This window comes from Melospiza georgiana, chromosome 10, assembly GCF_028018845.1.
Source record: "Melospiza georgiana isolate bMelGeo1 chromosome 10, bMelGeo1.pri, whole genome shotgun sequence".
In the NCBI taxonomy this organism is placed as follows: Eukaryota; Metazoa; Chordata; class Aves; order Passeriformes; family Passerellidae; genus Melospiza; species Melospiza georgiana.
This window is the reverse complement of record NC_080439.1, coordinates 278,105-293,023: the sequence shown is the minus strand read 5'-3', so window position 1 is coordinate 293,023 and position 14,919 is coordinate 278,105. Positions and strand designations below refer to the sequence as shown.

At 39.3% G+C, this 14,919-nt stretch overlaps 2 protein-coding genes across 2 annotated transcripts in view; one reads left to right on the top strand and one right to left on the bottom strand.

The window, feature by feature from the left end:
- The window catches only part of WWTR1 (WW domain containing transcription regulator 1), a 43,859-nt gene extending 39,179 nt beyond the window's left edge, over window positions 1–4,680 (top strand). The window contains exon 6 of the mRNA XM_058031496.1: window positions 1,026–4,680. Coding sequence (XP_057887479.1) covers window positions 1,026–1,210 — 185 coding nt within the window. The 3' untranslated portion in view covers window positions 1,211–4,680. The remainder of the gene's footprint in view (window positions 1–1,025) is intronic.
- Window positions 4,681–7,254: 2,574 nt separating this feature from the next.
- Window positions 7,255–13,713, bottom strand: TM4SF4 (transmembrane 4 L six family member 4). The gene is made up of 5 exons (XM_058031259.1): window positions 13,377–13,713; window positions 13,039–13,128; window positions 10,418–10,551; window positions 7,695–7,884; window positions 7,255–7,469 (listed from the first exon to the last, which is right to left on the bottom strand). Exons 1-5 carry the CDS (start codon window positions 13,545–13,547, stop codon window positions 7,452–7,454), a joined length of 603 nt encoding a protein of 200 aa, XP_057887242.1. The 5' UTR covers window positions 13,548–13,713; the 3' UTR covers window positions 7,255–7,451.
- Window positions 13,714–14,919: the final 1,206 nt, after the last annotated feature.

The following is a 14,919-nucleotide window of genomic DNA, read 5'->3' as shown; positions in this document are numbered from 1 at the left end:
CTTAAAGTACAATCCATCTATTATGGCTGGTAATGTTTTATGATTGCACGACTGAACGATAATCTGCAGCTTTCCTAATCAAGAGAACAGACTGACATTGTGGGAGAAAATGCCTTGAAGGTGCTTAGTGCCCATAAGGTTCTCAGCTTTAACTTAGATCCAGATTCTGCTCTTTTACCTCAGACTGATATTAAACAGAATAAATAAAACCTGGCAAATGCAAGCCTTAATTTCTGTTTTCATACTATTGTCCATGGTAGGGGGACAAAAAAAGCTTGTTATGGGTTACATGTACAAATCAATACATTTTCTAACTCTGGGAAATCAGTCTTGCTTGTAAGTCGCTTACATTGGCAAAGTTGCATTTGCCTTCAAACAGAATGTATTTAGCTAGCTTACATTTTGATACATATTTATTTTATGTTAGTGTCCATGGTGTTTAAAATAATGAAATAATTTACTAGGAAATCAAGGGTTTTTTCAGAGAGTGAAATTCTCAGCACTTCCTCACCTAAACTTCCTTTTGAAGTCATTAGAAGTACAGTATTATGCAGAGAATGAAAGATTTATCTGTTAAAGGTTTTCATGCTTGTTCTTATTAATTTATGGGGAAAAAAAGTATAATATTACAGATCTAAATTGCTGTAAAGCACTTTTTGCAGTTATTTCCTGCGGACAGCATTGCCCCTGGTGCAGGGAACAGGATGGAGGTGTGCATGAGGGCCCTTTGCTGCTTCAGACTTGAAGCTGTCGTGCTTCCCAAGTGGCAGAGCAGAGCTGGGTGCTTTGAGCACTGCTGGAAAGGACTTTTTGTGCTTCTGAGATCAAAGCAAGGGTGTGAAATGTGTTGGTAGGGGGATATGTACCCTATATCTAAATGCAGTTTTGAGATAACATTTGTGTGGAGTAGGAGTGCTCCCGAGTGCTTGTAGGAAAGGGGGAATACATTTTTATGTAGTTCTGTTGTTTTAAATTACTCACAATAAGACTTTGGTACTTGAAAAGTTCTTCTTTACTTTTCCTAGGAGAAACTCTAGCACAGACAGCAATGAACATAAATGCACAGCAAACACGTTTCCCCGATTTCCTCGACTGCCTTCCAGGGACGAACGTTGATCTTGGGACTCTCGAGTCAGAGGACTTGATCCCGATTCTCAACGACGTGGAGTCAGTGCTTAACAAGAACGAGCCCTTCCACACCTGGCTGTAATCAGGCAATGCTTGTTGGGCCTACAGTGCAATTCAGATTTATTTTTCCTCTTGGGGTAGGCATAGAATATCTGAATGTCCTCAAGAGATACAACATACTGCCATATTGACTTTTGTTACATCGTCTTTATGGTCAGTTTAATATCTGCCTGAATTTGATTGATACTAATTTAAGTATGAAATACATTTATATATATATATAAAAAATACATACATGGATATATATTTCTTTAAAAAAACCCCATACCACTTTACACATCTGTGTACTTTTTTACGTTTTCAAACCAGGTGGAAACACTTCACTTTTAGGACAGAAAGTGGCTGATGTTTGTACACATCCCTGACTGCTCTCCTGGGTACTGACTGACATCACAGAGCCTTTGTGAGTCAGAAAAGCTAACTCCTAGCTTGCCTGGTTCAAAAAAAGTGCAAAGGATCAGGACATGAGAGCAGTTTCATTATTATGTTTATGACAATACTATCAGAAGCTTTTTTAAAATCAAATTACTTAAGCCTTAAAAAGCTTTTTTAGTTCTTAGTGACTAACTGTACTGTATAGAATACAGTTCAAATATGATCCAATCAAGCATAGTAATTCCCATTATATATTTGTGAAGGCACAAACACTACTATAGCAGTTTCTTTTTTTCAGTAAATTACTGTATAGTTTTCAGAAAATAATTGCGTCTAGTCTCAATATACCAGAATTATTTAGCAACATTTTTACACTACAATATTGTTACAAAATAAACCAGGCTGGTACTGACTGTTGCCTTTTAAAAACAAAGAAATGTATTATAAACAAGCATTTTTTAAAAAATTATTAGTTTTTTAGTTTATTATATTAAGCACTACAGTTTTGTAACTTAACACATGAACAAGCAATTTTTTATATGTATAAAATCTGTGGCAAGTATCTTAAGTGCAAAACTATTCTTTTAAAATCAGTTCTGGAAAATGTGGCACAACTTGTTAATGTCATACATAGGGGGAGAAAAACCTTCCTCATACTGTTTTCAGTGATATTTATAACTGACAATGTAAAAATACATGTAGTTCTATACATGAAAAAGAACCAGGAACTTTATCAGGGCACTGCTAAAGCAGCATTGGGACTCACCTGGTCAAGCTGCTTAGTTTTTATGTCTTTCATTTACCATAACTGGTGCGCAGGACACGAGGCATGTGCTGTGTGGTTTTGCCTGCTATATATCCTACAAAACTTCTTTATCAGAGGTTTGGGACTGAGAAGACATCAAGTGCATTAAGTCTGCAGTTCTCCTGAAATGCAAATGAAGCCCTGAATATTCTTAAATGTTTTGAAATTATCTTATTTATAATTAATGGATATAAGCATTTTGTACTGAAGAATAGGTAATTTTATGAAAGGCATTATAACTTTTCTCTAAGCTTAATCCAGGCTATGTAAAGAGAAGAAGAGATGTAGCACTAAGTGTAAATGTGTGTTTGCAAGGTCTGATAACACTTAGCAAGATATTACTGATGCATCAGAATATTGACCCTTAAAGACCTTTTTTCCATCTGGTTGGGTGAAGGTAGGTGAAAAGGTCAGCGATGAAGTGGTGGGAATACAGAGTAGATTTGGAAGATAAATGATGAGTTAGTAAATGTAGATCCCTGCTGGGAAGGATGGCTGCAGACAGGGGTGCATAGCAAATAAATCTCCGGTGTTCAGTGAAAAACATAAGAGAAGCACTCAATAATGTAAATGACCATGTCTGTGATAAGCTTCTAAGTTTACATGGTGTCACAGGAAGGAAAATAAAAAACACACACTAAAATTTTGAAAAAAAAGATATTAGGCAAAGACCTACAGTTGTGAGGTTTTATGACATAGTAAAAGGTAGCTTTTTAAAAATGTTCTCATTTTGGTTTTTTCTAACAGAAAAAGAAGTGTAACAGCAAAGTTGTGTCTGCACAGAAATTAATCGCTGAATGGGCATTGTTTTTCTTTTATTCTTTTGGGGGTTATTAGTTGGGTTTTTCTTTTTTTATTCTTGATAGTTTTGCTAACTGTTGAGATACCATAAACTTCTTTTCAATAAACAGGGACCGGGCAGGGCTGACCAATATTACTGTAATTGGTTTTAATCTCTCCCTTTTAAGGATTTCTTCAGGTTGTTAGCCTAAATGAAAAAGAGATGGTCCTAAGGCTTTGTTATTTAGTACCATGACTGATGTTTGTGAAGAATTGGATATTTTCTGGCCAACTTTGGAGGCCGTGTCACCAGCACTGCTCTTTTGGCATAAGGAGCCGGCAGCCGCAGGTGCTGGAGTGACCCACAGCAGCTCGGACCTGCGCGCTGGTGTGCTCCAGGTGGCAGAGCCTATCCACAGGTCACCTTCAGAGAATGCAGTTTGTTCATTTGCTGGCAAATCTGCACCATTTAACATGTAAGCTTGTCATAAGAGAAGATATTCTGAGCAGGTTGGCTAGCAGCTCTGTGGGTAGCTGGTGCTGATTCCTGCCCAGCCACATGCATTGTTGTCAGCCAAAGGCTGTTCTGTCTATGGGGAAAACGAATGCAGCTTTCTAGTGAAATCACATCGGGTGTTTATCATAACTGTGAAGCTGCAAGCTTGATTCCTTTTTTATTTGTATTTCTGGTGGTTGAGTGTCTTGGTGCAATCCCTTAAAAGGATAAAGCAATCATAAACTCTGTTTCTGTGTTACTTCCATAGTAAACCAGCCGTAGATCTGGAACAGGAAGGTACTGAGTGGAGCAGCACTTCAGGCTGAAAGAGCTGCCAGAATCTTAGGTTAGATCTTTACTCAGTCATGAAACAAATCTTGGTTAAATTAAAAGTGATTCTTTACACTGTCAGCTGTTAATTTTTGTTACGGAGATAATGTATCCAATGAAGTGCAATGACGATAAAATCTGTTCTTCAAAGTTATCTTTAAAAAAGTTTCGGTCTTTAAACAGGCTTATGGCAGAATTTTTCAGTATTCAAAGCACATGTAATATGAAAGTAAATTTATTGTTGACAATATTTCACTGTACTATTTCAGGTTTTGAGCATTTACTGTACTAAATTGTACACTGTCTGCTTGTAGTATAAATACAACCAATGTGCCAGGGGGACAATTTTGCTGTGACCATCCCTGAGGGGTCATATGTAAGTCTTGGTGATACAGAAGTAATGGGACATGGTTAATTACAGTTTGTATTCTGGTAATACTGTTAGAATGTAACTTGGGGAGGGATTGGGTTTGACTTTTTGTCAACAAATACTGTTTGGGGGAAAGGAAGGATTTAAATCTGTTTTAATTACAGAAAAATGTGGGTGGTTGTCCAAATAAACTTGTTTCCTAATACATACATCCATGTATATGCTAGTTCTTTAACTATTTTATTTACTTTTTTCATTTTTATATGACTTGTGTGAGCATTTATTTTTAATTTTTAGTACCTTGCAATAGATTGTACTAGAGGCAGTCAGATCAAACTGTTGTATCCTGTGTTTGATTCTGTTTTGTTTTTTTTTTTTTTTAATTATTCCTTTGATCTTTTACATGAAAAAATACAAATGAACTTAAAAGATTTTGGATGCATATTGTTTTTTTAAAATAATTTCTTTAGGGGAGGGGTGGGTTTGAGGGTTTTAGTATAGGCTTCCAGGGAACTGTAGAACACTGCTTAGAATAAAGGTGTGGACATACTATTCTGTGAAAAAGGCATGCATTTTGAATTAAAATATTCAATTTTATATTGTATAGTCAATTATTCATATATGTATATACATATTCGATACACATTTTAATTAAACTATGGGGGCAAAGACCCCACCCATGTCAGGATAATGGAAGAAGCCAGCCTTCCCAACCTCTGAGAGCTGGAATGTCTCCAGGTTGTTTGCCTTGCAACTGGTCATACTATGAGTGATGTACAATCCATGAAGAGGGAGTTAAAGTTGAATGGGAGACAGGTGATGAACATTCAAGACTGGAATGATGTGAGAAAACATCCCTTGTTCTGGGCTGAGCAACTATTTTTTCAACATTGTGTGTGTTACTTCCCTGCTTTAGAGATGAACTTTTTGCAAAGAGTCTCCAGTTAATGCATCATTCCCTGAAAGATGACCCTGTCCTGTGGTTAATGTATCATTTTTTGCAGTCTGTTTATTGAAGACAGTCAAAAAAGACTAACTGTATATAGCTCAGCTGTGCAGGGGCTTAACCTTAATTTTGTCCCACTGAAATGCATGGGCGCAAAATCACATGCTCATGCTCCACATGTTGTAATCCAATGTGTATCCTTTTATGACAGCTCTCAGCTAAAACAGTGCCATGCAGTGTTGAAGTTGCCATGCTCTCAGCAGCCTGTTCACCCAGCAGACAGTTTTGATGGGTGAATAATGAAGCTTCAGCCAGCATGGGTATTTCTGAGATTTTTACAAAGCATACTAATATTCTTTCTTTTTACTGCTATTATTTTTACTTCTGTATCAGTGTATGTTCATAATTCTACACACTGTAACACAGTGTGGTCTTTAAGTTGGTCAGGGTTCCTTTCAGTTATCCTTGTTTGTGCCTTCTTTCTTACCACCATCTTTCTGTCCCTTCCTAGTGCTGCACTCTCTTTATCTGTGCCTTCTTTTCAATAATTAACACTGGCTTTTTACATAATCCTCTGTTATGAGGTTCTAGGATTAATCCCTCTCCTTCATTTTACTGGATGCTTTGCTGAGTAAAAACAGAACGATCTCCAGTTACTGCAGAATTGATACTGCAGATGTGTGATTTGCTTGAAATTAAGTGCTAAGGGAGAGCCTCAGGTGTTAGTTTAACTGAATAGATTTTGGAATGTGATTGTGGTACTCCGAAGTGTGGGTTCAGCTGGGCTGCTGATTCTGGCTCATTTACCCTTTTTCACTATGCCTGAAGGCCAAGGTGTGAATGCAGTCTGGATCACAAGTTGAAGTGTGTGTGCCTTGTGTATCAGTTCTATATTAGCTCATATTAGAAAGCCATCACGTAGCTGGGTGCCTCTTAGAAGCTGTAGCTCATTGATTATGGTTTTAGGTATCATAGCTTGCTGCCTGTTATTTCTTACCCCATCTCCCACAAAAATTTATGTACTCTGCTTATTGATATATCAAAGCTGTACTCAGTGCAGCTACCCATCCCCTTGTTGAACACTGATGAGAAACATTCCTTGTTCCCAAAGGCTTCATAAAAATCAAACAGGGCAAATGTGAGATGAGGTGCAGGACAGCTGCTCACCACAGATGAAAGAATAGATGTGAGATAGTTGCACAGTGTGTGTTTGTGTTGAAATAAGGGGTACTCTCAAGTTCCTGGGCAATGCAGTAGAACAGGTGGGATAGAGAGCTGTTTCTGAAGAGGTTTTTTTTGTAATTTTTGTAATTTATCATCTTGTACAACATAATTCTCAGTACCTATATCAAACTTTTTAACATTTCTGCATATTGCTCAACAGCTTCCAGTGCTTTCAAGTACTTCTAGATTCTTCAGATATCTCCTAGTGTAAATACACAGTTCATGACATACATTTTCTGAAAGCACAGACCACATGATCATTATTTCAGAAGGAAAATTTTCAGAACAGATTTGGCCAATATTGAGAAGCATTGAGACATCCAACCTGGCAAGCTGGTATGTGAAAATTTGTTTCAGAATTTTTAAAAGAAGCTTATTAGTTTATTCGAATCCCTCAAATGTCTCCAATCCCTCCTATCTTCTCCTTGATTCCTTTGGGAAGTAGCTTTTTCTTTTAAAGTTTTAAAAGTTCTTTCTAAAAGTTATTTTTGCCTTTGAGCTAGCTGTCATTGTCTTTCCTCTCTCTTTCATAGTATTGTGCCAAATACAGCCAAATTGAACTTGTACAAAAAGATTAATAAACAGCATTTGTGCTCATGTGTAGATTGGAAACTTTGGGGATTTACAAGCTACTTAACTGACCTGAATAGAAATAGTAACACAAATTTGTATTTTGCCTGAGAATACCCTCTTTTTAAATGGAAGCTCTTTTACAAAAATAAATATGAATGTGAGAGTTGTATTTCACTTATTTTATTCCATGATGAGAGATTTCAGGAAGGCTGGAAAGGGAGTCAGGGCTTCATAACACTGGTGGGAGGAGGAGCCCTTCATTCTCATCTTAGCCAGAGCCAGTGCATCTGAGGGCTGCTTTGTGGAGTAGCTGCAGAAGGGATTCTCTCAGGATGAGGAGAGCTGTCTGCAATATTCCTGTTCATTAGACAGTTCCTTCTCCCTGGAAGAATAAAAACATGGAGGTAATTTCCTGGCTGCTATTGGTGTGACTCTCAAAGGCTTTTATTATTTCCTAATGGCAGCAATGCATGGTTTTGGCAGTATGTTAGAAAACATGATCACAGAGCTGGAGGAAGGGCAGTTTAGTTTTTCTGACTGTCAGCCAGAGGTGTGTATGTAAGTCATCAGTACACAGAATAACAAAGGAGAGCCATCAGTTGCTCACCCCACAACATCCGCAGCATTTGCAGTCGCCACAGATGGTTCCAAAGATGCCATTCACCACCTGAATGCCACAGAGCACTGCCTGGATCCCACTCATCACCAGCAGCAAGGAGAAGAGGGTCAGGTGCCACGGGACAATGTTATCAGGTGATGTACACTTTATCCACAATTCGTGGTCACCAAGGTAATCCCTGCATGAGAACAGAACAGTTAGGAAGAAGAGCATATTAACTCATAAAGGGGTCTCTCACCGCGGAGAGGCTGTCACTGCTGCGACATGGTTCTGCTCACTTCGGTGAATTTCCATTGCCACACTGGTGCTACTTGTCTAGAAATTGACTTCAGCTTAGTTTCTAGATAAGCTGAAGCAAGTGATTTGGAAAAAACAAGACATCAAAAGGGAGCAATTGGAGACAAGTATGTGTTTGATACAATTGAACCATTTTTAGTGTTTTGGAAAGAAAAGATCTTAGCCAAGCATGTGCCAAATGGGTTTTGTCTGTTACAGTGTTTTGTCAGGGGCATTTTTCCTGCTTTTACTTGATTACAGCATTTTTTTGTGTATGGGGGTGGGTGGGAGACTGTGATCAGGATAGGTAATCCAGTATCTCAAAGTAGAGAACAAGGGAGTACATTGTAATCAAAACAACTGAATTATCAAAACAAATAATGAAATCATGCATGTCACCTCTTGTCCACTGAGCTGAAAATAACAGCTTTTGCTGTTCTAGATGCCTCATCTAAAGTAAAGGTAATAACTTCCATAATTTTTACCTTCACATTTTGATTTAATTGTAAACTACTTAACCACTGGCTATATTTCATCTGCATATTCTTAGTGCTGACTTGTGTTTTTGTCAAGTGATTTCTGGACTGCAATCAAAACAATGTTTGAAACAGCATATTTCCAAAGACTCTGAATGAGACCAAGGGAGTTGGTTTCTGGCCCTCAGTGGCCTATGAACAAATAATCCTCTACCTGTACACTTCTCATTTTCTTTTTTTTTTTTTTTCTTTTCTTTTTCTTTTTTTTCTCTTTCTTTTTTTTTTCAGGTAATTTTTTTTTTTTTTTTTGTATATTATGTAAGAAATGCTGCCAGGTCACTCTTGACTGAGGCAGACTACATTAAAGGCTCTGAGGTAATGGAGAGTTTACTGCAGCCCTTGCCATTCTGTTCTGATCACACCTGCTCTCTTCAGTAGCACATTGTGCCCTGTTGTTTGTTGAACTTGTCTTGACTTCAGTCTCAGCAGTGGGATAGCTGGATTTAAGTGATAAATATACATGAAAGTGAACATCTTTGAGTTGCACAGCATGAGGAGCAAGCAGCTTCGAAATGCCATAGCCAAAATAAAATTATACATATATTATATTATTATATTATATTATGTAATTATTTGAATGCCATTAAATTTCAATATAATCGTAGACTCACAGAATGGTTTGGGTTGGAAGGGGTCTGAAAGATCATCTCAGTCTGATCCCCCTGCCAAGGTCAGGGACCCCTTCCACCGTCCTAGGTTGTTCCACACCCTGCCCGACCTGGCCTCAAACACTGCCAGGGATGGGCCATCCACAACTTCTCTGGGCAGCCTGTGCCAGTGCCTCACTACCCTCATAGGGAAGAATTTTTTCCTAATAATTGATCTAAACCTGCTCTTAGTTTAAAGCCATTATCTTGTCCTGTCATTATGTGCTCTTATAAAAAGTCCCTCTCCATCTTTCTTGTAGGCTCCCGTCAGGTACTGGAAAGCCACAATCACCCTGAAGCTTCTCTTCTCCAGGCTGAAGAAACCCAATTCTCACAGCCTTTCTTCATAGAAGAGGTGTTCCATCCCTCTGATCATCATTGGTAGCCCCCTTCATCTGTGTCATTAGTGAAAATATGAAATAACACCAGTCCCTTAGGGACACCTCCTGTCACTGATGTCCAAGGATCCTGAGCCACTGACCAACACCCTCCAGATGCAACCATCCAAACACTTTCTTCTCCATCTAGCAGTTCACCATCAAATCCATCTCTCTCCAGTTTGGGGAGCAGGATATTGTGGGGGATTGTGTCCAGATAAATGACTTCTGCTGTTCTTCCATTATCCACTGATGGAGTCACCTCACCATAGAAGGCCCCTGGGTTGGTCAGGCAGGCCTTGCCTTTGGTGAAGACATTCTGCTTGACACAAATCACTTCCCTGTCCTCCATGTGCATCATCAGACCTCCTACGAGGAGCTGATCCGTGATCTTCCCAGGCACAGAGGGGAGACTGGCAGGTTGATGGTTCCCAGGCTCCTCCTTTCTACCCTTTTAAAAGAATGGGTGTATTGTTTCCTCTTTTCCAGACACCTGGGGCTCCACCTGGCTGCCGGGACTTTTCAAATATGGAGCAATTACATCAGCCAATTCCTTCAAGACTCTGAGAGATGTCTCAATGTGTCATTGCTATTCATCAAAGTGGAATTTATCCCCATATGTTGCTTATCATCCCAAGAATAACCTTTCTCTTTATAGGCCCCTTTGAAACTCAGTAGTTTTCATTGTACTTGCTTTTCTTTAAATCCATGCTCTTGAACCTTATGAAGTCTTGCTGTGTGCTGCAAACACTTGTAAGAGCTTGTATAATTTAGACAAACAATATCATTCTCATTTTTATACAATGGATTTGGAATTTGAATCATCTCACAAACTTAAAACATGTATATCTTTTTTTCTGATTGCCTTGTCTTACCCAGCCTCAAAAGGGTAGGTCCAGACTCCTTGACTTTGACATTTAGGGCCTTTGTTTAGGGCTACTGCTGACAAAATAAAGCAGTATCCAGCTCCCACAACTCCAACGGCAGCAAATATTATAGAAGAAAACATCTGATGAAAAGAAAAATAATGTTATTTTGGTTCCCTAAATTCAGCTGTTCCCTGAAATGTTCCCTAAATTCAGCTGTTAATAGTCAAATAGTCAACACCTGAACAGCTGAAGCCTATTAGTTTTCATTGCATAGAAAATGTGTATTGGTATTTTAAAGCTTTAGCAGCATTGGCCCTGTGTGCCTGAGGAGGAGAAGGCAGGGCCTGGCAGCAGATGGCACTGCTCCCCTCTGGGGCCTCCTGCTCCTCTGTGGCCAGACGTTCATCTCAGGACACTGCAAGCAAGAACTAAAGTCTTGGACTACTCAAGGCATTAAAAAAATCTTCAGTATCCTTTACAAGTCGGCTTTGGTATCTTGGTTATATTTGGACCAAATAATTAGTTTTCCTTCCCAAGTCTCCCTTTAGGTTTCGTATTAGTATACTTTACCTCCTCACAGGTGTAAGCCCTAGTATTACAATTGGAGTGGATGGGAAAGTATGTCTTTATTTTTCTGGTTTCTGTTACAGAATTTTCCATTTATACTAATATGTAAGTAAAATCATGCAAGAACTAATGCCCTGCTTGAATTCTGAAATACTTGTAGCCATAACAATTTGTAGGTTAAGGTTATGTATTTTGTAGGAATAAAGTGATACAGGTGAAGAAAAAAACCCAATACTTTCATGTCACAGAATCATTTGGGTTGGAAATTACCTCTAATATAATCAAGTACAATGTGATTTTTTGTTCAGACCTCATTGCAAGAGTCTTGTCTTGAGTCCTAGCCTGCATTTTTATGTTGATATATCTGTCAGGGCTAACTTAAAAATTATAATTTTGTAGTAGACATCCTAATAATGGATTTCAGCTAAAATACCAAATTCGGTTCTCAGACACGCTGATGCTGATAAGGTCCATAGGACTCTTGGAGTAGAGTGTACTTGGCACTCTGGACAGTGTCAATACTGCCAGTCAGCTGCACTCTAGCATGCTGTCAGCAGGGAAGGCAGGTTGCTTTGCAGGCAGCACCACACACCTGCAGGTTGGCCCCCACGCAGCCAGTGCTGGCCCTGGTCACCGCGAGTGGCCCTGGTCACGGCAGGAGGGAGGCCCTGGTCACTGCCTGGGACCAACCCTGGTCACTGCGTGTGGCCAACCCTGGTCACTGCCTGAGGCCAGTCCTGGTCACCGTGGGAGGCCCTGGTCACTATGGGAGGGAGGCCCTGGTCACTGCCTGTGGCCCTGGTCACTGCCTGTGGCCCTGGTCACGGCGTGTGGCCAGCCCTGGTCACTGCCTGTGGCCCTGGTCACTGCCTGTGGCCCTGGTCACTGCCTGTGGCCTCTGGTCACCGCCTGTGGCCTCTGGTCACCACCTGTGGCCCTGGTCACCGCGTGTGGCCGGCCCTGGTCACTGCCTGTGGCCCTGGTCACTGCCTGTGGCCCTGGTCACTGCGTGTGGCCAGTCCTGGTCACCGCCTGTGGCCCTGGTCACTCCCGGCTGAGCAGTAGCCGCCCCGCAGCTCTTGGCTGCCTGTGGAGCGGTATGTGCTCTGCAAAACTCAACCAGCTTCTCTTCACTGCTTGCAGAAAATGGATCATGCAGTGTTGTAAAGACAAACAGATGGCTCCATTTCCTCCTTCTCAAGGTTCAACCTGTTTTGTTGGTATTGCGTGAAGACAGCATCAAAGAGAGAATTTAGGGAAAGTTCTTCAGTCAACCTCATAGGCATGAATCTTTTCCTATTTGTTTTTCTCTCTTTTTTTTTTTTAATTCTCAGTGGAAAATCTGTTCCTTTATTTAAAAACTATAATGATCTACTGGATCAAGAGAATTTATTTCAAAAATACATCTTTTCCTACTAGAAATAATTTTTTTTCTAATTTAATTTTTAAACTAAAATGCTTGAGGTATTTATTAGTGTCTGAAAGTATTCTTTGGAAGCTTTTCTAGTGTGAAAATCAGTTAGCTATAAATCCAAAGTGGAGCCTCACCCACACTGCTTAAAGTAGGAGGTTGGAGTAGGTGATGTCCTGACGTCTATTCCTTCCTGAAAATCTTCCTGTGAATCTAATTAAACACATCTAATTTTGTTGGCCTGCAGTGAGTTGGGAATGTAGTGCCTAACTGCCAGAGTGATTTTAAAAATTGCCAACAAAAAATGGTTAAGGAGAGGACTGTTGTATTCTGCAAAACAAAATGTAGATCTTTCAGCAATAAATTTTAATTCTGATAGTGACTATAAGTATCTTGATATCCTTTTGCTATCCTGATAGCAAAAAACAATGAGGCTATACTGTTCTAGTACAGGAGGTAAAACATCAGAGGCATAATACAATTTTTACAGCCTGCTATTTCTACTTCCCAGCACTCAAACAAATGGCAGGGCTTTTTGTCCCACACTCAAGATAGCCTCTATGTAGACTCGCAATGGCAGTGAGAGGAAAATACGTATATCAGTAACAATTCAGCTTTTACTTTTTTTGCCATGTTTCCTTTCACTTACCGCAAACCTCTTTCCACAGCTCCGATTACCACAGCATCCACAGCAATCATTATTCTGAAGGCCCAAAAATACCAAGGCAGGGAAGATCATCTATGAATAATAGAAATATAGTTTGAACTGGGATGAATTCAAATTACATCTTCTTTTAAATATAGTAATTCTATGTATTTGGGTTTTTTTTCCTTATCATTAGTTTAAGTTACTTATTGCCAAACCTTTGGATGGCTTATAACTTATTTGTTTATCCAAGAGGAATTTGCAGTCCTGAGAAAATTCAACAACGCAAGTCATGGCTGTGGATGGGGGGAAGATATAAATATCTGAATTTAGACACTTACCAATACACCCGATCCCAAGATCCCTCCAAAGTACCAAACTTCATCTGTAATGTGTGCACTCTCTTCAACTTTTCCTCCAGGGAAAAACAACAAAATGTTAGCAAGGGTGCAGAGCACAGCCAGGGGGATGAGAGTGCTTCCCAGGCACTTGGCACAGCCTCCCGTGCACATGCTTCTTTAAAGGAATTGTAAACACAATTGAAGATAAAGTCTCTCAGATGTTCTCAGAACTGATTTATAAAAAGAAGCTTCTGGGTGTACTTTGCAAAATCCAGTTTCTGTGGTGCTGTTAGAGGAATTGAGCCTGTAGAATGCTCCTGTCAGTGTTCCTGCAGTCAGTTGAAAATGCACTGTGCTGGTCCTTTATATGTCCTTGCAGCTGTGATGTCAATTTTCTGAACGTCCGTAAATGAAGTTACGTTCAGGGCAGCCTCTCATTTTACTATGACAACCCACAAAATCGGTTAATATTTTACTAAGGTGGCTGACACATTTCATAATCTGGGCTCAGGTCATAGGTTGATATGTGTCTCAGCTCTGGATCATCATTTTTACAACACATGATCTTTCTTCATACTAGAAAACACTTACTTTGCAAGGACTGACAAAAAATGCATAATGAGTCAGCTGATATGAATAACATATTCATAGTCCAAGTTTTTACATGTTGTGAGACAGTTCTGTAATTGAAACAGTAGAGAAACTAACTAATGCAAAAATTAGCCATTTTAGACCAGTAAAGATACACATCCAGAAACCCAAGAAAGCTCTTGTGTTGCAGCAAGATGAGAAGCACTTATTTATTGAAGTTAGGTAGTTTGACTATGCCTCAGGGCATGCATTTCTTCTCTATTTTTGGGATTGAAAGATTGATTTTATATTTATTCTGTAATTTCATACTCTGCATGATGGAAGACTGCAGGAAAGACTGAATTAGAAATGCTCTAATATTTAATAGCTCTCTTCACCAAATATTAAGTTATATGATGAAGATGAACAAAAACCTGACAGTATTTTCCATAGATTTTATTTTGAAATTATGGCATATGCCATGTTTTATGATAACTCACACATTTTTTTTATTTTCATAGGAGAATATTTAATAGCACTTAAGCTTATTCAATAAAGAATGGCAAGAAATGATTGTCACTACTGCCAATCATATGTATTTGTTATTATATTAGGAAGATCAGAGGATGATTTTTTTGTGAGGACCAGTCCTAGGAACTGGAGTGTCTGTAGTGCTGAGCAGACTCATGATTTCTGAGGAAATGATGCTAGTTTACTTTGTAAAATGTTTTATTCAGGTATTTATTAAGACAAATTTTTGAGTGGCTTCTCAAGTTGGTGCATAATGCAACAGGAATTAAGTGAACAGGTTCTTGGTATGAAGTGCGGATCTAGCAGAGCAGCCTGGACAGTGACAGTGGTTGTTCCTGGGGGACTGGAAGATCCCCATGTCTCCCACTTGCAGTGGCTTGGTAACAGGCACTGGGAAAATGTTTCCTGTAGCTGGAATATAAGTCTTAGTTGGCTTTCTCCC

Excerpts from the sequence above, each read along its gene's own strand:
- TM4SF4 (XM_058031259.1), bottom strand. The coding sequence starts at position 13,547 with ATGTGCACGGGAGGCTGTGCCAAGTGCCTGGGAAGCACTCTCATCCCC. Across the intron at positions 13,129-13,376 it reads TCTTGGGATCGGGTGTATTG|ATGATCTTCCCTGCCTTGGT; the intron begins GTAAGTGTCTAA and ends TATTATTCATAG. Across the intron at positions 7,885-10,417 it reads ACCTACCCTTTTGAGGCTGG|GGATTACCTTGGTGACCACG; the intron begins GTAAGACAAGGC and ends GTTCTCATGCAG.